This window comes from Dunckerocampus dactyliophorus, chromosome 10 (assembly GCF_027744805.1).
Source record: "Dunckerocampus dactyliophorus isolate RoL2022-P2 chromosome 10, RoL_Ddac_1.1, whole genome shotgun sequence".
NCBI lineage: Eukaryota > Metazoa > Chordata > Actinopteri > Syngnathiformes > Syngnathidae > Dunckerocampus > Dunckerocampus dactyliophorus.
Window position 1 is genome coordinate 19,388,404 of NC_072828.1, and position 27,338 is coordinate 19,415,741.

At 39.7% G+C, this 27,338-nt stretch overlaps 2 protein-coding genes across 5 annotated transcripts in view; one reads left to right on the plus strand and one right to left on the minus strand.

Annotated features, from left to right (window-relative positions):
* The first annotated feature begins 727 nt into the window (after nt 1–727).
* Nucleotides 728–18,329, plus strand: LOC129189003 (retinal Mueller cells isomerohydrolase-like). 2 transcript variants are annotated; one of them, XM_054790217.1, is made up of 14 exons: nt 728–893; nt 2,833–2,915; nt 4,670–4,820; nt 5,108–5,215; nt 6,739–6,880; nt 7,135–7,282; nt 7,410–7,491; nt 8,158–8,290; nt 8,638–8,780; nt 10,048–10,177; nt 10,581–10,695; nt 13,534–13,628; nt 13,742–13,853; nt 14,497–18,329. In XM_054790217.1, exons 1-14 carry the CDS (start codon nt 883–885, stop codon nt 14,640–14,642), a joined length of 1,599 nt encoding a protein of 532 aa, XP_054646192.1. In that variant the 5' UTR covers nt 728–882; the 3' UTR covers nt 14,643–18,329. The 2 variants fall into 2 exon arrangements, 1 of the variants encoding a protein (XP_054646192.1); XR_008572724.1 differs by lacking the exons at nt 7,410–7,491; nt 10,048–10,177; nt 10,581–10,695; ... (1 more) ...; nt 13,742–13,853; nt 14,497–18,329 and having other exon boundaries at nt 8,638–8,662.
* Nucleotides 15,993–27,338, minus strand: part of si:ch211-198n5.11 (methylcrotonoyl-coenzyme A carboxylase 2) — a 42,776-nt gene continuing 31,430 nt past the window's right edge. For all 3 annotated transcript variants that reach the window (XM_054790216.1, XM_054790214.1, XM_054790215.1), the window contains exons 4-13: nt 27,139–27,335; nt 26,820–26,998; nt 26,658–26,738; nt 24,787–24,965; nt 24,425–24,641; nt 24,199–24,290; nt 22,842–22,998; nt 21,881–22,003; nt 21,216–21,446; nt 15,993–21,140 (exon numbers count right to left, since the gene is read on the minus strand). In XM_054790216.1, coding sequence (XP_054646191.1) covers nt 21,054–21,140; nt 21,216–21,446; nt 21,881–22,003; nt 22,842–22,998; nt 24,199–24,290; nt 24,425–24,641; nt 24,787–24,965; nt 26,658–26,738; nt 26,820–26,998; nt 27,139–27,335 — 1,543 coding nt within the window. In that variant the 3' untranslated portion in view covers nt 15,993–21,053. The remainder of the gene's footprint in view (nt 21,141–21,215; nt 21,447–21,880; nt 22,004–22,841; nt 22,999–24,198; nt 24,291–24,424; nt 24,642–24,786; nt 24,966–26,657; nt 26,739–26,819; nt 26,999–27,138; nt 27,336–27,338) is intronic.

The following is a 27,338-nucleotide window of genomic DNA, read 5'->3' on the forward strand; positions in this document are numbered from 1 at the left end:
GAGGCGCTTCATGCTGGAAAACCTTGCAATGTGGCTGAATTACAACAATTCTGCAAAGATGAGTGGGACAAAATTGGGGGCAAACACTTTTTGACGTTACTGTGTATGTAGCAATAAAAACTGGCCGTACCATTTTAGCTCATGTCGGAGTTCATGTTTTGCACGCAAATCATTTCTGACTGACTATAAATTCCTTGCAGAATGCAAAGCTTTTCCAGTGCTTTCTTGATGTGAAAATACTGTATGTTGTTTTGTTTTGATGAACTTTTTTTAGTTCGTTTTTAGATGAATACCGACTTGTTATTAATTCAAACTTCATCCTTTCAGCTTTGCAATGGACGATTTATCTTCTCTTTGCGTTGTTGCATTTGCAACCACTGCAGTCTCTCAGTGGAAATTGTTTCTGCTGCTTTAAGAGTTTCGACACGGGGTCTGTAACTAATTAGAGCGCATTCTTTCACATGTATAACCACAAATGGCAGAAATCTGCCTCAAATCGGAGGAATGTGTGTTCCCAGGTAAACACGGGCCTTGTTTTAGAGGTCTGGAGGACATTCTGCTTGGAGCCATGGGCCAAACCGCTGGAAGACAAAGCTGGCTTGTTCAGTTCAGCTTCAGGCAACATGGAGGAGGAAGGGTACCGGGCGGGGGGGGGGATTTTGTAGAGAAAAAGCAAAGGGGTAGAAGAAGAGGAGGAGGAAACGCAGAGGAGGGAGGAGGGCATGTGGAAAGCAAGCAGGGAAGGAGGAGCTAATTTTCCATCTCACCACAGGAAATGTGTGTGGTTTAAATGGAGCCTGGACTGCTTGTGTAACATAGTGTGTGTGTGTGCGTGTGTGTGTGTGTTGGTGCACAGAAAGTTTGTGACGAACACACAGCAGTATGGTCAGTCGGTGAGTAAAGCTTTGCCTTTCTTTAATACAATTTTCAGATCAAGTCAAATTTTCTTATTCTGTTGGTAGATTATTTTGCATATTCTAAGTAGTATACCTCAGATTGCAGTACACGGTACATACTAACATAAGCAAATTGGTTTAGCATATAGAGTGCCTGCTAATTTAAAAAAAAACACTTTTGAGCAGATTTGAGATAATTATTCTTGCTTAGATTTTCACTTTTTGGACTTGCCTTGGGGAGTCCACTTTCTTCAAGGATGCAAAGTTTTCCACAGCTTTTGTTTTTTGGCTGTTAATGTCGCACAAATAAGATGCACGTCCACCTTCCCAAATATTGTCTCGGATTAACTAGAGATGCTTGATATTGACTTTCTGACTGATATCTGATATAGAGTGTTCCCTCGTTTGTTCCGGAGAAAGGTTCCCAACATAACCCGCAATAAGTGAAATCTGTGAAATAGCAACTTATACTTGTTTGCAATAATTATATATGTTTTAAGGCTGTAAAACCCCTCACAATACACATTTCTCAGACAGGCATTAACATTTTCTCGCATTTCTCTCTTGTTTAAACACTCTCAAAGTTCAAATTTCGTTTGAATTTTAATGATCGATCTACTAGGTTGGACACCAGAAATTATTAAGTGACTCACGCATATCATCCTACTCCTTCAACCAAGATTCATTTAGCCTGTTAGCTTCTTCTTCTTCTTCTATTGTTTATTGACGGTTAGCAAGCAGCTCACATAGTTGGCTAGTTCGCTAGCAACTAATGACCACAACAGGAAACGGCATGAAGGAGCTTGATTGACAATGGTCTACAGCCAATCAGGACGCAGAACACAATAGCCAATAAGGACTGTTGTGGTGCTATATTTAGCCGGCTATTGTCTACTGTGGGTTGCTAATATGCTCATACAGGCACATAAACACAGTGGCGGATCCAGAAAAGGTGAAACCATTACTCACATTGGGGTGGCAATAAATTGATACCTGAATTGTCTAGTTGGCCAGAGGGATAGCCGGAGAGTGACCCAGGGTGGCCACGGCCACCACTGGCTCCCTGTAACTCCGCCACTGCGTTTGGAGTGTCTATTAGAGCAATTAGTAGCTGAGCAGTGTGCCGATGACACGTTTTCAATGCATAGTTTCTGGATTCTGCTCCCCATCATGGCGGCCAAGCCCGTGCAGGGCATAATACGGACGTGGATGCCGATCGGCACTCCTGTTTTAACTCGAGACTCCCTGCTTTACATGCCCACTCATGCTGCTACAGAGAGCTACAGAGAACAAAGTTAAAGTGCAAAGTATGAAACTGTGGAGTAATACAATCCGTGGAATTATAAACGGGGCTGATCCAGCATGTCATGCTTTAACATGCATGAAAGAAACATACTAGATTAACTGACACAAGTGACAAATCGAGGTAGCAAGCTCGTTGCTGTGTGGAGGACATCCTCACTCACGCGGCAGAAACAACAGTACCGATTTATCCAATTTCTCATTTTACGCCCAGCCTGTAACATCGGCATTCTTAGTCAAATATTCTTATTTTTATGTTGTTTATGTTGTTCTAAATATACTTTGATGGTCACATAAACTGTATAGCAAATGGAGGCCTTAATACTTTGCACAGTACTGTTTTACACCACAAAAAGTAGAAATCTAAGCCAGATATATCTAAAATCAAGGTCAACAGTGCTTATTTTGGACTAAAAATAATATTTTTTTTTGTTACTGGGCATTTCTATCCTTGACCAGTTTGCTGTTTTGTTACATAATCATGGCTATCGGCCAACAGAGCGAGAAAACATGACTTGTTGTGCTAGCAGATAATGATGCCTAGCAACAAAAGCAGTGTAGAGCACGCCACTAAATAAAGGAATGACCTGAAAAACACGTTTTTAATATTGAATTTCTGCTTGAAATCGTCTAGTGTGGAGCATCCCGCAGCAGGCTACAAGAAACTCTTTGAGACCGTGGAGGAGCTGAATGAGCCAATCCCAGCTAAGATCACTGGTAGGAGAGTGTAAACGTTCAATAAACACACCAGCATCATGTAATGATTACTGTCAGCTGTTTGAAAACACTACGGAAAAAGTAGGCTCTTACGTAATACGACTGGCGTACCAGTCAGCCACAGAGGCTGCCAGCTCATGATGTGTCGATCCCGAACGAATCGGCTCTAAGAGCCGGCTCTTGGAAATGAACGACAGGAGCCGGTTCGTGTCACTTTTTTTTCTGTCAAAGACGAATGTCATGTCAAGATGTGTGGCGGCATTTCTGTGTCCACGCTGAGCAGGTGGAGGGGCGGGGTTAAACACGCTGTGGCGCTCTTAGAGCCGAGTCGTTCGTGAGAAATTTGCATGAAGAGATTTGACCTATTTTGACCTAATTTGTCTATTGAGATGGGTCTTTGTTTTTGTATTTTATTTAGAATATAACATTATATATATACATATATATATATATATATATATATATATATATATATATATATATATATATATATAACATTTTAGCTGCTCATTGAGATTTAAATAAATCAATTTAAATAATAAAGATTTGATATCATGTATTTTTTACATTAGTAATTGATTTTACACAATACACATCATTTGGTATTAAATGAATTTAAGACAACAAAATAATCTGAGGAGCCACTTGGGAGCCAAAAGAAGCGGCTCTCTAAAAAAGAGCCGAAATTTCCATGACGACTGCCAGCTAGCTAGGCTCGCTATCCGAAATTGCGCTGCTGCTAGTGATGTGCGGGTCGATACTGAAATATCGGTACCTCCGATACCAGATTTTTAATTTAATTTAATCTTTTAATTTAAAGGGATAGTTCGGATTTTTTGACATGAAGTTGTATGACATCCCCATCGGCACTGTAGTCCAATAACAGCGACTTACCCCCCACTTGGTCTCCTAAGTCCAGTTCTGGTCAGATTTCGGTTCTGGTCAGTTCTGGGACAATTAAGTAAAGAGTTTGGCTTCTCAAAACAATATGCGTTCAAAAGATTACAACATTTGCATCACAAAAATGCCTTCTCAAAAAAATCAGACCTCACAAAACGCTTGGCGTTGTATATTTGCACTGTCGCGCGTGCGTTCATGTGTATGTGACCAAGACGCTCGCATCTACTTTCTGCGACGAAGCGCCGCGGCCATCTTGTTTACGTATGTGTTCCACAGCGGTAGAAGACGCGAGTGTCTTTGCAGTGTGAACGTCATGTAACCAATAACGCTTTTTGGCCGAGTTTTTGCTGTAGTTTTACTCAAAGAACAGACGGTTGCTCTCCTCAAGACTTGATTGACTGTATTTTATTTTGAAATTTGGCAAATATTTCTGTCTCTCCTGTTCGCTTCTCTTAGCAAGATTGTGCAAAAATCTGGCTGCTCCCACGATGAACTCCTGAGGCCAGCGGGGACTTTTTGGAACTTTTTTTGACACGTCTTGTATATACAATATGGTTGAAGATATTTAATCTTACTTGGATTTCACATTTTCTAGCGTACTGCTCACCATTGGATGACATATATATAGACTTGAGTTAACTAGAGTCAGTTCTGTGATGGACAGGGGATCAGTCACTGCTATACGCTGAATCTCTCACCCCCAAATGAGCGTCTGCTGGCTCCATCACAGCGCACTGGATAAGTTAAACATTCTGGAAAATTGACCTACTTACCGCAGTTTCCTGTGGCCTTGTACTCACCCCATCCTCATGTTCACAAGAAAGAACAAAGATTGTTTCATCTTGTGTGTGCAGGGCATTTGCCAGCATGGCTTGGAGGCAGTCTTCTCAGGGTCGGGCCCGGTCTTTTTGAAATCGGGGACCAACCTTTCCACCATCTGTTTGATGGACAGGCTGTCATGCACAAGTTTGACCTGAAAAATGGCCAGGTGACCTACTTCAGGAAGTAAGACATTACAATAACAGGGATTGCTCTGATACCATTCAGTACACCGCTCAAGAATTAAAGGGAAGACTTGAAATATTCCAATCTAATTTGCACAAAAGGAGGTGAAATCGAGCCACAATTCCTAACTAAACAACTCGACATCCCAGAAGTGTGATTGACTTGAAGTTACACTGATGGTTTATTTTGAGCGGTGTATTGTTTTCTCATATTCCTTACCTTTTGCACAATTTTGGCAGTGAAATATATCGAAAAATGTTCTCCGTTTGTTTTATCTTCATGTTCAGGTTCATCAAAACAGATGCATATGTCCGTGCCATGACCGAGAACAGGGTGGTCATCACTGAGTTTGGCACAGCAGCGTACCCTGACCCCTGCAAAAACATCTTCTCCAGGTGACCTTGACTGTCATACAGATGATGCTAAATGCCAATCTCACAGCTGGTTTCTACATGGAACTTTAAGGCGGATGAAACGATCCCAGTCCGGATTGCGTGTTGTTTGCTGCGTTGTTAAGACTGGGTGAAGACAATGTCCATGTCACTTGATTGCTGCTGCTGAGACAAAAAGCAATGATGCAACACTCTATTATATTAATGTATTTGTAATATTTCCTCTATCGTATTGATTTCATATTTTGTATTGATTCATTTAAATAGCTATCTTCAGTTGTTCAAATACTCACATGGGGCAGACTAAGAGTTGACTTAAATATGAATATTAGAATAAATTGGTTTGAGTGCATTAATGACGTTGTGATGCTACTATGCCATTTCCAGCAAGACAACATATTTTCCCACAGAATCTGCCTCATTGAATGCATCTATTAACGTCCAATCAGGTTTAAGAACAAACAACAAATGTGTGGATTACGTTACATTTCTATAAAATATTCTGTTAAATCCAGAATGCTATGTAAGCACTGTTTTTGTGTGACTAAGTCTTGTCACGCTGCTCTGATTTCATTTAAAAAAATAATCATTCAAGATGCATTCATTGTATTTGTAAAATTTAATAGATTGTTACATTGTTAAAATTGCATTTTATTTGGTAAACTCGAAACAGTGCTTACGGCTTGTAAGGGTTTGAACATTTCAAGCCTATGACTTCGGACTTGACTCGATTTGTCTTGTCCTGACTTGGACTGGCGCATTTTTACTTGAGAGATTAAAAACTTGAGACTTACTTGAGACTTTTTTTTGCTATGCTCTAACTATGAGAATATTCCATTTGTAAATCTACTTATCAAAGTTGGGTCTACACCCAATTAACAGCAGTAAACGAGGGATGACTGTATTAACATTATTAAAGTGACAATGTACAACGGATATTTATTTCTTTGCATACTGTTCTAATGAATGTCTTATACACACTGGGTAGAAATGCATACTTGTTTTTTTGCTCTGGTTTTCTCGTCGGGGTCACCGCATCGAGCCAATCACAATTTTTTATTTGTCTTAGTGTTTTGTCCGGGCTTGGGAGCGGCACTGAACATCTCCAGTGGCTGGGGGTTGGGTCCCTGGCCGGGAATGAAATCCTTGAGTACATACTGTACATCAAGGGTGATCTATTTTTTTTCCAACGAGCACCCCGTACTGAGAAGTCAAGGGATTTGGGGTCCATTTTCATATTTTTAGTTTTGTAAACAAGCTAAAGCCAATCCTACGTAGATTTGGATAGCCCTGCTTTACAATTATAGATGTTAGAGTGAGAGAGATCCACCGGCATTTCCACCAGTTTATTTGATACACCAATGTTCAGATGTGAAAATGTATGTTAAGTTCCTGTATTCTCACATTTCTTTCCATTCTATCTTCTACTTATGAAAACACTAAAAAGTATACTTCTATAAAAAATAGGTTGATAAACAACAGCATCCGCAAAGGCAAGAAATGACTGATTTGTTGCGTGTCTGCAGATTCTTCACCTACTTTAGAGGGATTGAAGTGACTGATAACTGCATGGTGAACATTTATCCTGTTGGGGAGGATTTCTACGCGGTTACAGAGACCAATTACATTACAAAGGTTGATCCTGACTCACTGGAAACTTTAAAGAAGGTGAGCGTGACCGAGTGTTACCAAGTTGTTTACATATTCTTCATCTGTTGGGTTACATTCCACATGCCGGCTGGGTTTGCATTTATTTTGTAATATTTGTACCAATTGCAAAGAAAATGCCCATGATGAATTTGTTTAAACGTCTGGCCGCAACTGTCGCTATTGTCAAAGATCCACAAGAAAATATTAGTGGCACAGACCACTTTTCCTTTTTTTATCCACTGTGTTTTATGAACGTATTCATATTACTGCAGGTGGACCTGTGTAAGTACCTGTCTGTGAATGGGGTGACAGCCCACCCCCACATTGAGGCAGATGGTACAGTTTACAACATCGGTAACTGCTTTGGAAAGAACATGAGTCTGGCTTACAACATTGTCAAGATCCCACCTGCTCAGAAAGGTGAGTTGCATCCACACGCTCAAGCACATTTTCTTACTTTTTGTATTTATTTGGCCCACTACACGTGCAAAACTTTAGAATATTTGTACTTTTTTTTTTACACCCGCTGTCTCTCTGACATTTCCAGACAAACTTGACCCCTTAGAGAAATCGCAGGTCATTGCTCAGCTCCCAAGCAGTGAGAGATTAAAGCCGTCGTACATACACAGGTAATGAGCAAGGTACAATTGTAAAACCTGCTGGAATATAGTAAAAAAAATAAAATAAAATCTCCTTTCATACATTCTCGGTGACAATTACACATTCGCACATATGCGCAAATTTATACACGTGCTCACATACAGTACGTACTTCCCCACATAACTCACTTTCATTACTACTATTACCACTAATATGTACTGTTTCAGTTCAGTATAATCACTGTGGCTGTTGATATTATTTTGTTATTTCCAGTATGGTCCTTATGGCCGTCACAGACATTTGCTGTTTGCTTCTGTTGTTTTGTTATTGTCGTCACAATTGTTGTTATTGCTGTTGTTCTTGTCGCCTCTGTTTTCTTTTCTCTTCTTTTCTATCCCCTCCTGCTCCGTTCCGGCCGCTCCAAATTTGCATAACAACAAAACATCAAATAAAGTCAAATAATTTCTGTATAACAGGGGAAGATATCTTACACTTTTCCCTGGCAGAGCAAATGTGTTGAGCACGTAGGGGCATTTAGAGCAACAATACTCTCTGCCCTAATGGTTGGACAGGACAGGAAAAAACCCAAGGTTGTGCAAAATCCTTCCTATGGAATAACATGCAAAGTGCTCAAATGTACTTTTTACCTGTGCTAAAATGTCCACGTCTGTTTTGCTTTGCTTGTGTCTCTGTAGTTTCGGTTTGACAGACAACTATTTCGTGTTCGTGGAGCAGCCGATAAAAATCAACCTGCTCAAGTTCCTGTCGGCCTGGAGCATCAGAGGAGCTACATACATGGACTGCTTTGAATCCAATGAGAGCATGGGGGTAGGTGGGCTAATTGCTAATCGGTGTGTAATCACACACACACAGTATCTCCATTTACAGTTGTACATTTTCAGTATCTGTTCTACTTTATCCCAAATGTGTCGGATTGAGGGCAGCACTTTGTGTTGACTAGTCCAATTTTTCCTTAATAGCAAACCCCAACCATGCCTCAAGTACCTGGACATGGTTGAAAACATGATTCCTTTACAAATGATGACTACTTAAAGAGAAAGCATCTGTTTTGATGAAGCATGACATTTTAATTTTACCTTTACATGCCTTAGAAATGATATTGAGTGATGAAGACTACAGAAAGGGACTGTGTTTTTGAATGGATGTTTCTGCAGACATGGTTTCACCTGCTCACTAAGGACCCAGCAGCGTATCTGAGCAGCCACAAGTTCCGAACGTCGGCTTTCAACATTTTCCATCATATAAATGCTTATGAAGACCAGGGATTCATCGTTGTCGACCTCTGCGCGTGGAAAGGGTGAGCGCGATGACGTGCGCGTGCGCTGATGTGTTGGTGACTGTGGCCCGCAACTGCAATTTGAATGACCCCGGGAAATATTCTATACGTAGCATTAAACATGAAAAGATTAGGAAGGAGGATTAGGGCCATACTGAAAAGAGGAAAGGTTGAGTTAATATTACACCAACAATAAGAAGTATTGAAATTGGTTTAACAGTTTAGCACAGGGGTGTCCAGAGTGTGGCATGGTGGCCATTTCCGGCCCGCGGCACATTTAAAAATACAATTTAGCATGAAAACCGGAAAAGAAACAGCAAAAATGGAAAATCAGCAGTAATTTTACAAGAATAAAGTCAAAATATAAAGAAAAAAAATTGTAATTTAACAAGAAAAAGTCATAATTTTAGGACAATATCGTAATATTATGATGAAAAATAATGTTTAGTAACAAAGCTGGAATATTAAAGGAAAAATACATCATTTTAAAAAAAAATCGTAATATTATCAAAAACAAACAAAGTTGGAATTTTTGGAAAATTAAGTTGCGGAAAAAGTTGTAATGTTATGAGAATAAAGTCAAAATATTATGGGAATAAAGTTAGAATTATAAGAAGAAAATTTGCAAAAAAAATATAAAATAGTTGAAAAAAAACACACAAAAACAGCAGAAAATAAATAATAATTTTTACAAGAATAAAGTGAAAGTATTAAGCAAAAACGTTGCGAAAAAGAAGAAGAAAAGAAAATGAGAATACATTTTTAACATCATGAGGAAAATTATTTCATTTTAGTAACAGAGTTGGAATTTTAAAGAAAAATATTTACTTTGAAGTCGTAATACAATGAAAAGCAAACAAAACTAAATAAAGTATTACAAGAAGAAAAAGTACGACTATTATATAATAAGAAAGATGAAATATTTGGAAAATTTAAAAAAAAATAGCAAAAATGGGAAAGCGTAAGGACCAAAGTTCATGGCATTCATGCGCTTTTTCACCTTTATCACAAAGCTGAGATGCAGTTTTTTCCTAAAATATATATACCGTAACCTCTTTCATATCTACATATGTTGTTTACAAAATATTAAAGTTGCCCTTGCATCCTTTCATTTTTTAGTATATGGGCCTTGCTGGAAAAAGTTTGGACACCCCTGGCTGAGCATATCTTGACCTACACTTGAGTGGTTTTAACAAGAGTGGCCCCCACATCCTTTAATTTTTCTTTACGTGGCCCTCCGCGGAAAAAGTTCAGACATCCCGACTCTGAAGATTCTCTCTGTTTGCAGTCATGAGCTTGTCTACAACTACCTGTACCTGGCCAACCTGAGGGATGAGTGGGAGAAGGTGAAAAAAGCAGCCATGAAAGCTCCTCAGCCTGAGGTCAGGCGATACGTGTTGCCACTGGATATACACAGCGTGAGTACACATACTGTACATATGTATGGAAGAAAAAACTTAGAGGCAGATATGTACAGTAAAATTAGCGTGTTTATAGTAGCTTAGCCTCAGTATTAAAATGTGAGGCATGGTACTATGTGCTGATGCAGTGACAGAATCATCCAGTTCGTGTATAAGTGATGTATACAGTTACAGTTGTTAGTGTATACTACACATTCATGTCTAAAATGTCAACATTTTTAGCATAAATCATAGAGGTTAAGGTAATATGAATATACAAATCAGTCCTTTTCTTTCACAATTTACACGAAGACACCGTGTATTGTCGAATGCAGTGTCATCTTTCAGTCTTAAAAGTATTTTGCGGGACAACATGAGGGAGTGTTCTCACAGTACTGCATCTCCATTTCTGAGCTTTCAGGAGGATCAAGGAAAGAACATGGTGTCTCTGTCCTACACTACAGCAACGGCTGTTCTTCTCAGCGATGGAACTATCTGGTTGGAACCTGAAGTCATCTTGTCTCAACCAAGACAAGGTATTTGTTTTTATGTGCCGTACTTTCCACTCAACTTTGAAGCAATGCTGCCATTAAATGAGCATACAAACATAACTGTCAGTATTTGACTAGTATAATTTAAAAAAATGCACTATAACAAAAATCACAACGGGGGGGGGCTAGACGAGGTATGGTGGCAAGACAGGGGTAAAGCAGTGATCCCCAACCCCGAGGCCGCGGCCATAGTACAGAAAAGAAAGAAAAAATAATTTCCGTTATTTCATTTTTTTATATATTTTATTTTGAAAAGTGGCCGGATTCTCTCTGTTACATCCGTCTCGCTTGACACATGTCCATTGTGCGTGTGCTAACTTTATCTCATGCCGCACAGATAGACTACTACTGTATTTTTACCATTTTTCTTTCACCTCATATTTGGTGTCAAATGCTGATACAATGTGGGAATGCATAAAGGTAAGTTTTGATGACTTATTGAGTGCTAATGTGCACATTTGTCTCAAGTTAATTCATGCTAGCACACTGCCTTTTCCCACACATGTCAAACAGTGATGTAATAATCTCTCTGGAAAAACTTGGCTGGAACTTGAACTGGTGGATGGTGGGTCGGCATTCATTTTGTGCTTTTAATTTGATGTTATTCATGTCTTAGTTTTACACAATACACAATAAATAAGATAAATTAGATCGCTATAATGTACGCACCCCCCCCCCCCCAACCCCCCTGTCCGCGGGAGATTTGTGGGAACACAAGCCGGTCCGTGGGTCAAAAAAGGTTGGGGACCACTGGGGTAAAGAGCTTGGCAGGAAGATGGAGCGAAGTGTGGGGGCGGGGAAAAATAAAAGTACAAGTAAACTTGGAAGAGATATTGCATTGTGAGTAGAAAGTAAAAGACCAAGGAATCAAGGCTGGGCTGGAAGATCTACTTGTATAAGAGGAAAGTGTTAATTACATGTTAATGTAATGTTATGTAATGTAATGTAATGGCATGTTAATTACAAGGTGGCTGCAGGTGTGGCTTGTTATCATGCCCTGCACCACAAGGAAGGAAACCTGGCCTCTGCCTCTGGGTCGAGGAACTGGCATACACGACCCTGGTACTCTCCTCCCACTCCACCCTCCTGCGTAGCTTGACACTGACACACGCGTTCAGAAAAATCAGACCTTGCGTTGTGGTATTGTGGATTATAAAGGTTGTGATTGGTCGCCTTTTAGCACATGATTTTTGTGTGTGTATGGCTTGTTCAGAGGGCGTACAGCCTACTGTTGCGAATGCCTTTTCCTCTGATTCATACCTCACCAGGAAACTCCCGTATTTTTTCCGTCCGCCTCTGATTTTAATAGTTTCCCGTATGTTAACTTGAATGAAAAACAGATCCTGTTCTACCGGAGAATCACAGCTTTTGGTCCGCTCGACAACACTCAGGGAACATCGGCATAACACATCCTGCAGCCGGTAAAGTCATGCCTTTTCAAAAATAAAAGCACACCAGTAAAATAAGAGGTTTGCAGCACCACAGTGGGCAGTTGCGTCTTTACATCAGAGCACCTCCTCAACCCATTTTTTTTGTAAAATTTCTCCTATTTTCAAATGCATATGTTGACAGTTATGCTCTGATTTTGGATGAACATTTACAATAAAAGTGATACCGTCAACAAGTGTCAGAAAAGGCGGAGCATAAACCAAAGGAGGAAACACAACAGGCAAACAGTGAGGAAACGGTAACAAAAGAAAAGCATGACAGCGGGAAACAGAATGTGACCGTGTGAGTAGCTAACCAAGGAAGCTACTTTGCATTCTTAAAAATATTTGCAGCTGTTTGTTTTTGACTGACATACAGTCGTCTTTCGCCACTTTGCGGTTTGAATTTCACAACTTCACTCTGTCACGGTTTTTCAAAACTATATAAATGAATAAATCACGCTGTTTCGTGGTTGAATACGTCCTATCATTGAAGCAAATTTTTTTATTAACTACATTTTCAAGCATAAAAATTGTTAAATGAACTCAAATCCAAATATAAGGCATTCAGCAGACGCATTCAAATACGGCGTGAATGATATGTAGTATTCTACACTGGTCACTCGGTGTCACTACTGATGTTACTGTAGCGTTCGGTGAGACACATGAACACCAGACTTGACCGCTGGACCAACAGGCTTTTATTGCAGGTTTGACACAATAATCCCTAATAAAAATCCCTAATAGAAACACGGGCTACTGTTGCGGGCAAAACCCACAGACAAAACTCATCTCTGAACCCGTGATGTCACTTCTTGTCACTACTTAGCGCGCCTAGGCAACACACACGAGCACGAGTCTTATTTTTGTCTTAAATTGCTTATTTACTCTCATTATGTCTAACATATTGGGTAATACAAGTGTAAAGGTGACTAGAGGTGTGTTTTTCATGTTAATGTTCTGAGGCCTCTAATGTCAAAAATCGTATTTAGATGGTTGTAAACAGGTTTTGTATGCTCTAAGTAGAAAAATATAGCATTTATTTATAAGGAATCCTACTTCGTGGAAATTAATTTATCGCAGTCGAGTCTGGAACCATTTAACTGCAATAAATAAGGGATTACTGTAAAGTACAACATGACAAAAGTGAGCAGACAATAACTGTTAAAGTAGTATAAAATTAATGAACGGGTGAATTACGGTAGCTATTTCAGTCTGTCCATTAGAAATGCTTGACAGAAAAGAAGCTGAAGCTGGAGCTTATCCCAGCTGCCATTAGGATTGGCTCCCGGGGACAGAACACCGTGAATAAATATGGGAGGATAAGCAGTACAAAATGGATGAATGAGCGCAGGCATATTATTCATTGTTCTCTTTGTCTGTATTGTCTGCACAGCATTTGAGTTTCCCCAGATGAACTACTCTCAATGTCGTGGCAAGAAATATTCCTTCACGTACGGTCTTGGACTCAACCACTTCATCCCAGACAAGGTGGGGGGATTTTATCTGGCCACCAAATCATCCAGCGGCCCATCAATTTGACTGTCTGGCATGAAATGTTTGGCATGTTGCTAAATGTGTCCACCCGCTGACAATTCTTGCAGATTGTCAAGTTAAACGTGCAGACCAAAGAGACGTGGGTATGGCAGGAAGATGAGTGTTATCCATCCGAACCACTGTTTGTACCAACACCAGGAGCGGCACGGGAGGATGACGGTACCACACACACACGCACACACACACACACACACACACTCACGCACACACACTAGCTTCAAGAAACCAAATGACCTCATTCAGAATGTGGTAATATTATATATGTGGTCATGTTATTAGTGGTGGAAAATGTGTGTGTAAAATGCATCGAGTGTTTAATTGCATGCACATCTGCACAACCTGAGGAGATTAAAAACAAAACATGTCAAATATTCTCCTAATAATACTGAGTTTCAAACTAAAAAAAAAAAAAAAAAAAAAAAAAAAAAACTGGAAAAAACAGCAGTAATGCTACAAAAACGGTCAAAATATTAAGAGGAAAATGTTATTAGTGATCTAATGAGGAAATAGTTATAGTTTATGAGCATAACGCCGTTATATTATGATGAAAAATAACATCATTTTAGTTGCTTCGAGTTGAAATAGACAAAAAAATAAAAAATTTTGAAAGGCGTAGTATTATGAGAAACAAACAAAACAAGAAATTAATTTGTAATTTTTGGAAACTTGCGTTGCAGGAATAATGCTATGAGAATGAAGTCAAAAATATTATGGAAATAAAGTCATATTTACGAGAAGAAAATAGAGTAAACCACACCTGCTGTATGTTGAGCTGAGTGTGCGTGTGTGTGCTCTCCTACAGGTGTGTTGCTGACTATTGTGGTGAAGCCAGGAGCAGAAAGACCAGGCTTCCTGTTGGTGTTGGATGCCACCAAAATGACAGAGCTGGCCAGGGCAGAGGTCAACACCATCTTCCCAGTGACTTTACACGGCTTCTACAAGCCATGATCCTCAAGTAACAGTCATCGTGCCTGCTATTTCTTTTTTTTTTTTTTTTTTACATATACAGAAATAAGCTTAAAAAACACATACAGTAGATACCTTCTATTCACGGGAGTTACAATCTAAGACCCTCCACGAATGGACGCACCCATAACAAGCCCTAAAAATGCCTATTTTTGATACTGTTTTTATTGGCCTGTGGCACATTCTAAAAAATCTCATTTATAGGGATGTCCGATATATTATCGGCCCGATACCGGCATAAAAATGTAATATCGGGCAATATCTGTATTGTTTTTTTTTCCCCTATAATGAAAGCCGGTGTAGCCCTGCAAGCGGCAAAGTCGCAACATTGCTGAGTTTGCTGCTGATACGGTGCCTTATGTAGTTAATTCTTTACACTAGGAGATGGCGGACATCTGTAACTTCAATCAGAGCAACAGGGCGTGTTTCTTTGCAGAGGTTATAGACTTTGAAGCCCCTAGTGCCTGCTGCAGCGAGTCCACACGCAGCACATACAGTAGTTGAGCCGATGCTTTGCTTAACCGTGTTCGGAGTGGTGGATTGTCAAAACACTGCTAATGGTGAGTGAGGTAGCGCACAGACAGAAATACGTAGATGCCGCATCGAGCACTGAGCCGTACGTCAACATCGCCGCCATATTGGATGAAACGGAGAGGGTTCTCAGGGTGTTGAGATGTCTCCAAGGATGCACTGGTTTGGAGCGGTCAAAGGTATAGATGTGTGTTCAAGTCAAAGAACACGGCAAGTTGTCCTCTGTTTGGTGGATTTGGTCAATAAGCAGCAGCAAGCACTGGTAAACTGTGGTCTTTATAAGGCTTTATGCTGTGGTACTGTAACAATATACAAAGAATACAAATTGTCACTGAATAAATAAACAGTAAATTAATGTAACCAATATTACACAAACATAATGATTAGCCAAAGGCACATCAAATACAGAACTCAATAAGAAAATTAAGTCAATATGATGCTTATTAATATAATAAATCACTATACAGTTAGCTTGAATGCTAATGTTAGCATTAATGAACACAAGAGTTACACAGAACAAAAGTGTACAATAGAGCTCACACAGATCTAACAACTGAATTAAACCTCACCTTTATGCATTCACGCACAGCATTAACTTGGGAAAACAAGGATGAGGCGCAAGGAAGGAGAGGAAAGGTACATCTGCCTGTACAGCGTTGGAGAAGTCATAAAAAAGACGTTTTTAACTGATGCAACATCACACTACTGCGGTGCGTTCACTGACGGCCGAACACAGTGGGACAAAACAACGCCCAAATCTAAACATTACCAGTGAAGCATAAACAACACAAAACATGGTAAATTATGGGCTTTCTAACACTGGATGTGGCAAGAGTCGAAGCGGAGAAGATGCTGCTGCATGGTGTACGACTCGTTTTACTGCCCAAACCAAATCCCAGGGAATACTTATTTGGCCATTATAACATCGTTTTGAGAGCATCATTTGCCGACGTTGTGGAAAACACTGTATTCCCGCTCACAATTCATCATTCATTTTATGTCTTTGGGCGGGAATGTAAAAAAAAAAAAAACGTCTGCGGCAGGCAGACGTGGTAGTGTCGCCTAGGCAATGCACTGCTGCAGGATTCACCAAATTTGTGGAGTTCCTCGAGCCACGCTTTGCCATGCCCAATCGCAAGTATTTCTCAGATGTTTTCTTCCAGTTGTACAATGTTGTTTACATCCACGTCGGGAAGCTAATTGCTGATGCTGAATCCATTAGCTTCACAACAGATATGTGTTAATTCCACGACTGATTCCCATATCGGTTGATATGGGAATCGGAAATTGAGAGTTGGACAATATCGGCATATCGGCAAAAAATTCAATATCGGACATCCCTAAGAATTTAATAAGAAAACTAAAAACAAAAAAAACAGCAAAAATTGAAAAAATGGCAGAATAAAGTCAAAATATTAAGACAAATAAGTTGTAATTTAACAAAGCAAAAAAATCTTAATTTTAAGACAGTAACTTTTCTAATATTATGAGGAAATTTTTAATTTTAATATCATAAAAGTTGAAATATTAAGGAAAGACAAAACAACAAATGTAATTTTTGGAAAATTAGGTTGTGGAAAAAGTCCAAATTTTATGTGAATAAAGTCATAATTACGAGGAAAAAAAAAATTGACAAGACGAAAGTTTAAACAGTTGAAAAATTAAAGAAAAAAACCCAGCAGAAAAGGAAAAAAAAAACATATCATTTTACGGAAATAAAGTCAAAATATAAAGAGGAAAAAAAGTTGTATTTTAATGAGAATGAGAAAAAAGGTGCAATTTTACAAGAATGAACTTTGTAGTATTATGAGGAAAAATAATGTCAATTTGTATGCCGCTTATCCTCATTAAGGTAGCGGGGGTATGCTGGAGCCTATCCCAGCTGACTTTGGGCAAGAGGCGGGGTACACCCTGGACTGGTAGAGTTGAAACATTAAAGAGGGCCTATTATGTTTTCCTCTTTTCTGACCTACAAATGTTACAATGTTGTACTCTTGTGTTAAACGCATCAGATAATAATATTTGCGCATTTGAAGTCCTTGGGAGTGTGACCTCCAGGCGTACCTGGAGGAGTAAATTACACAGACCGTTTGGGTGGGAGGCAGGAACAGGTGCAGAGTCTGTAAGCTCTAGAAAGCTTTCTGTGCGGGTTATCGTGTGTAGCTGCTCTGTAGGAGTCCAGAACTCAATAAACAGGCCCGAAAATTTGTATAATAGGCCCCCTTTAAAGAAAAAATGTTATTTTTTAAAGCCTTAATAATGTGAGAAAAGCAAAACACAAAGTTGTAATTTTTGTTTGGACACCCCTGCTCTAAGCCTTATAATATGCCTCTGACAGCCATTAAACACACTTTAAATTCAATTTTACACATCAAGAAACAATTACAGGTATACGTATTGTATAACAGTACTGTACTTCCAAAACATAGTTACACAGCATCACGTCTTGTCAAATCATCTTCCTGCTGGACAGCACCCTCTGCTGGATTCAGAGACGCAGCACTCTTTCCCCCCTGCTGATCGCGCCATCAAAACACTTTCTACTTAAGTTGCCATAATTTTTTTTTTTTTTTACAATTTCAAGTAGAGAAAACAATTCTGAATTGTGAATAGGTGGGGTTTTATTGTTTGTTTGTTTTTTTTTAAATGTAGTTCAAATCAGTTGAAAGAAAACTGACTGTCGATACACAGTCCTGCTGCATCAAGCTAGCGATGCTTGGACTTTTTTTTGTCCTTGCACAAACGTTGTGGCACTAAAGTTTGTTTAAACACTTCCACAAACACAATCCAAAAATGTTCAGTCGGGGATTTGCACAAGCTTTATATTATTTGAACCTTTTCAACTGTTTGCTTTGACTGTTTCCTTCCTCGGTTATGTCATGTCTTCCATGTGTCTCGTGGGGATTGTAGTTTCACCTATTCTTGGTCGTCATGCCCATAGACATAAATACATACGACATGCAGTATATTTATGTTTATGGTCGTGCCCTCTTCTCGTGTCATCCAATCAGCTCCGCTCTTTCCCTCGTGCTGCTTGCTTGTATTTAGTTCCTATTACTGTTCCGTCTGTGCCAAATTCGATTGTTGTTGATTAATTACATACTTTTTGTTGGAAAATAAAGACATTTTTGTTTGATACTGCTTGTAATTCTGTTTTTTTCTGCCCTCGACAATCCTACTAATAAATACTTAATGATGAGAAGTTAATAACCTTAAGACAATAGTGTGCCTCAAATATGTTCATCTTGACAAGTACAGAAGTGACAAACACTGGAATTGGGCATCAAAGAAACAATACATCGGAGTACGGATGCTGTCACCTTTACAGCACCTCTGTCATGGTTAGGTACTGCAATTGGGGAGCTTGGCGTTCAAACGTACTACAGCCCGCCCTCTTTCTTCTCAGTCATTACCAAGGACACTGGACTTAAACTGGACTGCCAATTCAGCCGCAACAAATGGAACAGAGCGTTGTACGCCATGGAACAGAAAGTCCGCCATGATGGTGAGCAAGAGAAGTGGGCGGGGCTAGCCACACAACAGTGTACAATGTGTGCCGAGTATAAAATATGTATGTAAATATGTATGTAAAACTCTATGTGCCTACATGTAGATGTCAAATAAGCAGTATGAAATAATCTTTTTCCTTCTTTGACTTGTTTTTTCTTCCTTACAGTGTTACCAACGCTTAACAATCAACATACAAAATAATAACACTTATATGGATAATTAACTGGAATTATTTACACAATGCAACATTTATTTCAGTAATAGATTTGTTCATACATTTGATAGACTATAACCTAAATCATCATCATCACTGACTTGTCATGAATTCGACTAATCACCCAGAGAAACAAATTAGCTTTAAGCTAATATACACTCCGTGAGTCTTGTCCACTGTCCTGTTTGTTTACAACCTGTGTTCTAAAATCCACAACATTTTTATGACACATACCTGTCTTTGTTTTTGAAGAACTTGAAAATGACAAATCTGGTCTTTTGGAGTGTTTATTAGAGCAATTAATGGCTGAGCATTGTGCCGAGGTCATGTTTACAATGCAATGTTTCTGGATTCTTGTCACCATCATGGCGGCCAAACCCACGCAGGGCATGATACGGAAATGGATGCCGAGTGGCAGTTCTGTTTAAGTCTAGTCTCCTTGGTCATGACTGCTAATTGTCTTGTGAGTTAGGTGCCTCGTGACACCCGTATCACCAAAACATTTAACTGGCACAAAGGAAAAGTGATACCATGCATACTCGGGGTGCAACGGTAGAGGTGACCCACGGTCCAATCCATACCTCGGTTTTGGTGCTTATTTTGTGCTTAAAGAGAACAACTCTTGTCTCCACACAATTTCTCTGCATTATTTATTATTAATTAAAATTATTTTTTTAAATGAAGCATGAAAATGAAATTTAAAATGCTTCAAAACTGTAAAAGGAATTCGCACTGTTAGACGTGAAGTGCAATAATGAAAACATTTTTATAAAAATCGTATTATACAGTTTATAATCTGGCCCAATTTTAGATTTATTTTGATCTGTATGGTTGTGGGAACCTCATTTCGTGCATTTAGTCTAAACTGCAGTTATTTTATGGATATTACACTGGATACCTTAATATTCTTTATACCACTTTTTACATGCATTGTTTTACTGTGCACGCTTGAATTGGCCCCAACATGGCACCGTAATCTCAGTTGTCTTAACTCTCTCAATCAAGGGACTCTAAAGCACTTAGCTACCTGCTGCCACCCACTGATATGGAAGTGTATTACATGGTTTCTCTTACATGCCGATCACTACTAGGTAGCACAGACACTCGGCAACGGCACATTATTTGCGGATAATAATTAGGTGAAATTGGATACTTTCCCACGGCACACCAGACAATCCCTCACTTGGTTGAAAAACACTGATCTAGCATACAAAAAAAATTGAAGGATGTGGGGGGCCACTTTGACGTGTACTTTAAAGATGCTATAAAACCAATCCAGTGTAGGTCAGCATATTGCACTCTAAGCCATACAGGCTTTGCATTACAGTGTAGGTGACAAAGCAAATTAATGTAAAATCAAATAACATTTTTCATTAAAAAGCACAAAGAACAAGCAGTGGGCCAAAAATGACTCCTGGGCCGCACTTTGGAAACGCTGTAAACAGTAAGAGTTAGAACAGGGTGATGATCATTTTATGTTTAGTAAAGTTCCTTAACTGAAGTGCAACAGTAATAGTTGTACCATCTAGTACTTCTAGGTGAAGTGTTCAAAAACAGGTGTACCGCACCTCGACGTCTGGGCCAGGAGGCTGGGCGATGTTCTGCCCGCACCGCGTCGTTTCTGTGCATCACCGACACAGACACAGACGGGCCAGGCTGTGCGGCTGTTGGTGTCTATACTCTCTGATATACACTCTGTTGTCAAATGCCCTGCCTTTTCGTCCTTTTAGGCAGACTGTCCCTCACTTGAAATATGTACTGTGTGTAAAGTCGCTGGGAGAATTTTTTGCAAGCCTGGACCGGCACGTGCGCGCACACAGTGCAAAATGTAACACAAAACCGAGGTCCATAAATGCGGATTGTCCCGTGCAGGGCGGACCGAACCGTACACCATCCATACTACATGCTAGCACCAAACACACACGAACAATAGCCTGAAATTGTCATATTGTGTGAAAAAAACAAGAAAAACACTCAGAAAGTGGCCTGTCAAACTTCAGTCAAATCATCCGGTCCAGATTACATGATCTCCTACTGATCCAGGAAGAGGCACTTCTGTTCAACATTGGTAGATGACCCAATGCGGTACAAAAGGCATCGCAATGGAAAAAATGTCTCAATGATGTGTGAAAGATTTTTTAAATCCGTAAAAGTGCTGATTGCAGTTTCTCTGTTGAAAGCTGATAGTTTTGCTGTTTGATGATATTCAGACAGTCTCGAAGAACCTGCGGATCGACGCTCATTTGAATAAAGCCAAAAAAAGGGTAAACTTATAGGACAAAACTTTTAGGACATCTTACCCTCCGAGTGTCTTGAGGCAGAATAACTCCATCATCCCAGAGCCGTCCCGAGGAAAAAAAAGCCGAACTCTCCTCCTCTAACATCCTGTTGAGATCGTTCTCCGTGTTTTTTCGCTCCTCCTCTTGCTCATTGTCAGAGTGAAGCAGATGGCCAATGTGACCGACAGCTGTCAGGGACACTCTGGCATTGGGCCACAGGAACAGGAAGTTGGGGTCAAAAGACCTTCCACACTAGAGACAACCAAAAAGAAATGAATGCAACTGACATGAAAATATGAACAAAAATGAGTACTGGGTAGTTGTCCTTAAATATACAGTATCACACAAAATTCATGCATCCACTTTCTATACCGCCTGCCCTGTCACGGAGAACTGGAGCCTATCCCTGCTGACCCAGGACTGGTCGCTGGTCAAACACAGCCGAGTGAACCATTAGATTAAGTGTAGTTACTGTAAATAATTGTTAAATTCCCCAATAACTAATCAAGGACATCTATAAAGCACAAGATTCCTCAAACATGGACTTGAATATAATGTGGTCAGCAGTAATTCGGCTTGTGTTTACACTCGCAACACTACCAGGATGAAAAAAATACTAACAGTATAATAAAAACACTACAGTACAGGTCACTGAAGAGCTACGGAATACTGCAGGGGTGTTTTACCATTGCATAGCTGTCAGCGCCGTGACAACCTCCTATCACCACAGTGATTTTGGGTACAGAGGCGCAGGCCACTGCTGACATCATTGAACCCTGAGCTTTCAGGCAGTTGCTGTTCATTTCTGCCTAAAAAAAAGGAGAACCACATAATCTGGAGCAATAATCATATGAATGGGTTTCCAAAGTGTGAGCCAGTGAACCAAGCCGAGCAGCGATATACAGTAGATACTCTATATGTTGTCTTATATCACATAGCCAATGTCATTGCTGTATTGATGTTTCCACTTAGGCATTAAGCAGAAGCCTTTCTCCCTACACGCCAGTTATTCCCAACCACTATGCCACGGTAGATTAGTGTGCCATGATAAGTCAGATGTACCAAGTTCACTTAATTATCAGTTATTTACTACAAATAATGTATCTTTGCTCATTTATCTATGACGGCAACATATAGGGACAGGTATAACAATTAAATGCTCTGCCACTAGATGACGGAAAGTACATAACTAACCTGTGTATCCACCCGCTCACATTCATGCAAAAGAATAAGTCATGGCATGCTTGTTCGGTAGTGTGTCGTCAGATTTTTCTCATTTAAATAAATGCCTTGACTTGGGATAAACCAGTTGTTCCCAAACCTTTTACAGTCGCGTACTCCTTCAGACATGTGACTTGAAGCCATGTACCTCCTACTGATGCACATTTAAAAAAACATAAACCATTTTTACATTTCATTAAACTGAAATATTAACACTGACATCATTTGACCTGAATGATGAATGAAGTGTGGCTATGAGGTAATAATTGTAAAGCAAGGTGATGGAATCTAACCGCAGTTAAGTACACGCACAGTTTTGCATTATTACAAAATCTAAACAGTTTTCTGTGAAAGGAGAACTAAACAGGTGCATGCCGTCTAGCACTGCCATGTAATGAACACAAAGTACAGTATGAGCGTGTGTACCTGTGTTGAGGAGAGGGTTAATGTTGCTGATGGTGCAGTGTTCTGGAGGAAGAGGAGTGGGACATCTCTCTGGTCACACAGCTGGACAAAGTGGCTTCCCTTCAGAGCAGACTGATATGACAGCTGTCCATTGTTGGCTACTATTCCTACAAGGTGACTGGAAGCACAGGAAGTAACACATAAACACACGACAGTACATACACTCACACACACACTACATGTAGAAAGTCTCATTCATTTTTGGCCTTGTACATTACATTACTGCTGAGTGGTACATGCCTTAAATATTGCTACCATAAAAACAGTTTCCACTATCTAGTGTATATACAGTAAATATGTGACAGCAACATGCTCAAGATGAACCGCAAAATTAATGTTTCCCCACATAAATGCAATCTATTTGTGATGGTGGAACGTTGCGCGGGGGGTAACGTAATCATCGAATTTGCATAATTGGCCATGACACATTTGCAAAAAGTGAGTAAAAAAACAGGAACAGCAAAAACAATTACATTTAGAACGACAAATCAACTTTCTTCTGTCGCTTCTTTTTGTCTTTTTTTCCTCCCCTAAGCAAAACAGAGCCACCTGGGAGTGCTTTTAGACAGAAGAGGGGCCCACAGCAGCACTTGCTGCTCGTTGAGAAGAGCAATACGTACTTCCATGTCAGTCTTCAAACGTCTCTTGATGAGAAAGAGTATTAGAGCAAAGGGGTTCAAACCGAAGGCCGCATACCAAAAAAACTGAAGGATGTAAAGGTTTTTTTTAGAATTTGCTGAGGGCCATTAAAAAATGAGCCGTGGGCCAAAATTGGTCCGTGTGCCGCACTTTGGACACCCCTAATCTACAAGGGTCGGCTTACTCACTAAATACAGTGATAAAGTCGATAATTTGGCAATACTGATCCCTCCCCCGCCCGTCTTCTTATTCTCTGGAAGACCAGGTGCGCTATAACGTCGTGGCAAATCCGTTTGTGGCAAGCCGCCACAAATCTATGGGAAACACTAAAAAATATCCAATAGAATGTTTGGATTGGGACTTCATACAGCAGAAAATAGTGAGTAAATTGAGTAATTCACAATGTGAACTCACAAAGACCCTGACAAACACCCGAAGCAGAGCTGAAGTCTGTGTATGGTGTAACAGTATGCTGTGACGGCTTTGGTTAGAATTGTAAAAATACAATTTACAACTTATGAAAGTGGTTTAAAATAGCAGTATTAAAATAATAATAATCAAATCCGGTTTAAACAGTCACACAGGCTTCCTCTGAGCAAATAACGCTTGTAATAGTTTTCTTGAGTGTTTGCAAGTGTGTGTGTGTGTGTGTGTGTGTGTGTGTGCGCTGTATTTATACCCATGTATCTTTGCAAACCCAGTGATGAGTGTGGTTCCAAAACAGGCTTTAAACTCCTGGAAGCGACTTCCGTCTGTCAGTCGACTAATAACCTGGACACACGGAGACAACCATCATAATTCCCCAAAACAACATCCGTTCTCCTGTGAAAGGGTGTGTGTGTGTGTTTTGTGGTACATATTGAATGTATTATTTTGGGTGAGATGAATAAGTATGCATTATGTACCATTTTAACATCCAGACTGTAAGTGTAACTTCTGGGGGCAAGACCCAGCAGCTCCTCTGAACTAAACAGAGGCTTCTCCTCATCTTTCCTCCTCCTCATCTTCTCTTCATCCTCCTCCTCCTCAGGGAGTGTGAAGTTGAGTGTTGATATGATGTTCCGGGCACACTCAAAAGCGTCTTTCTCTTCCCAGGCAAAATGATCCACACACCCACTCACCCTGAAACACCACATTGGTACAACTTAATTATGTTTATCATTTTTTAAGTACTTTAGTTACCATGTATATACTGTATTATATTGCTTCTGTTTTTTTCACATCTAGGTTTCATTTGATCCACTTGTTTGTTGATTGGTGCACTTACTCGGCATGAAGCCTAGCTCCTCCAAGGTTTTCTGGTGTGACTTCCTCTCCTGTGGCAGCCTTAACCAGTGGCGGTCCTCCCAAGAACATGGTCCCTATCCTGTGCACCATCACTGTCTCTTCTGCCATGGTGGGGATGTAGGCTCCACCCGCTGTGCATGAACCGCACACCACCGACACCTTTAATCACAAGGACTGTGACATTATCTTAGAGGTCAGAGTGCATCATTTACTGTTACTGACAAATGTGTGTGTGTGTGTGTGTGGGTGTGTGTGTGTGTGTGTGTGTGTGTGTGTGTGTATGTATTCTATATAACATTCTCTGAACCTGCTGACTAAAAACCTGACAAGTTAATCAAAGTTGCACTCACAACCTGCCTATTTTTGTGCAGTGTTCAATCACCGCCGCGTCATAAAAAACATGTACACAGTTAACTGTAAGTTCATTCAAAATTGTGGCAAATAAAACTTTGCACCCATCAAAATATGTAATTTGGACACTGCATGATTTTTAGACATCACTGAGTAAATATGTTATGCAATAATTTAGATATGTCACCTTTTAATATAAAAAGTACAGGTGCTCACCTCTAGTAACGAAAGCTGAACGATAGAACAAATGGAATCGAATGCACGGTCTACTGTGTTTGTGCCTCCAGCTCCCTCTAAAGCGGCTTGCAGCTGTTGGCGGAACGCTGTTTCTTCAAGCCGCGTCTACGTACACCACACTGCTAGCTTGTTGTAATTACAATAACAATTTCTGATCATATACAGTAATCCCTCGTTTATCGTGGTTAATTGGTTCCAGACGCGACCGTGATAAGTGAATTTCTGCTAAGTAGGATTCCTTATTTATGAATCAAATATTTTCATAGAGCATAGAAAACCTGTTCACAAACTTCTAAATTCAGTTTTAACATTATTAGAGCCCTCTACACATGAAATAACACCCCTATAGTCACTTTTACACTCATATTACCGAATATAGGAGGGATAGTAGAGTAAGTAAGCCAGTTACGACATAAATAAGACTCATGGGCTAAATTAAGCATTTTCAAGCATAAAAATGACAAAATGAACTGAAATACAAACATAAGACAGTCAGAAAAATGCATTGAGATACACCTTCAATATGTAGTATCATGTAGGTGTAAGTAATGTTATATTGATGAGACAATAGTCACCGCAGGAAATATTCAGTAAGAAATAGAAATAAGGAATATTCCCAATGCTAACATGTTTGAGTCTATATTATGTGTTATTTTCTGTTATTATGTCTACTATATTGGTAATGTGAGTGTAAAGGTGACTATAAGGGTGCTATTTCATGTCTCGGGGGCTCTAATAATGTTAAAAACTGTATTTAGAAGCTTGCAAACAGGTTTTCTGTGCTCCAACTATGAAAATATTCCATTTGTAAATAAAGTATCGTACTTGCTGAAATTCTCGTACCTTTTTTCACTAACGATGGGCCATATTCAACCTCAAAACTGCACGACTTAAAAAATGTTATAAATGTAACATATTTTTTTCAAAAACCGTGAGAGTGAAGCTGTGGAATTCAAACTGTGAAGTGGCAAGAGATTCCTGTACTAGCATTGACTTGTGTTCACATTGCTGCAAGTTTTGAGGCCATTGTTACTTTGTATATGTATGCTCTTCTGTATGTTGTATTGTTATGTTGTACATTTATGCATTACCGTAATGCATTTATTAATTATTACCGACTTAGGGTGAGTGAGATGTGTTTTCTATAGAAAAAAACAGCCCTATATTTTTGAAGAATAAAAAGAAAATACATTTTTTTTATGCTGAATCTGGAATATATTGTACATATACACACTATATCCTGTATATTTAATCAGTTCTTACCTGTGGGATCTTCATTGCAGACATGATGGCTTCATTATAAAATGTCCTTCCTCCCTGGTTCTTGTCAGGAAAGATCTCCGACTGTGGATGTTTGGACATATCAAGAATGAGACCCGACTTTCTGTCCTTCAAAACATGAAAAACAGTGTTGCGAGTATTAACCTGCAAGGGTAGAAAAGCTCCTCCAGAGTCGATGAGGTAGACACAGGGCAAACGATTCTGAATCGCCACCTCTTGTGCTCGCAGCTGCTTCTTAACTGTGATTGGATAAGCTGTGCCCCCCTTCACTGTGGCATCATTGGCAATGAATACACACCACAGGCCATTGATCTTGCCAACACCTGCACATTCAAACGGATCAAGTTGGTGCAGTGTATCACGAGAGTAATGAACTCATGAGGCAATGTTGCAGTGTGACCCGATTGTATCACACTTTCTATAGTTCATACCAAAAATATTCCTCTATTTAGTGGTTTCTGACCTGTGAGGCATCCGGCTGATGGGATATCACCATAAGGAAGACCCAGACCTGCGAAGTGTGACAGCTCTAGGAAGTCTTCATCATCCAAAAGTAGGCGCAATCGGTCTTTCACCAACAACTTCTTGTTCCTCTGTGTGTGTCTGGCAATCGCATTTTCCCCACCTCCTTTAGTGACCTTCTCACTTAACTCCATAAACCTG

Excerpts from the sequence above, each read along its gene's own strand:
- LOC129189003 (XM_054790217.1), top strand. Across the intron at positions 2,916-4,669 it reads AATCCCAGCTAAGATCACTG|GGCATTTGCCAGCATGGCTT; the intron begins GTAGGAGAGTGT and ends TTGTGTGTGCAG. Across the intron at positions 8,291-8,637 it reads AATCCAATGAGAGCATGGGG|ACATGGTTTCACCTGCTCAC; the intron begins GTAGGTGGGCTA and ends ATGTTTCTGCAG.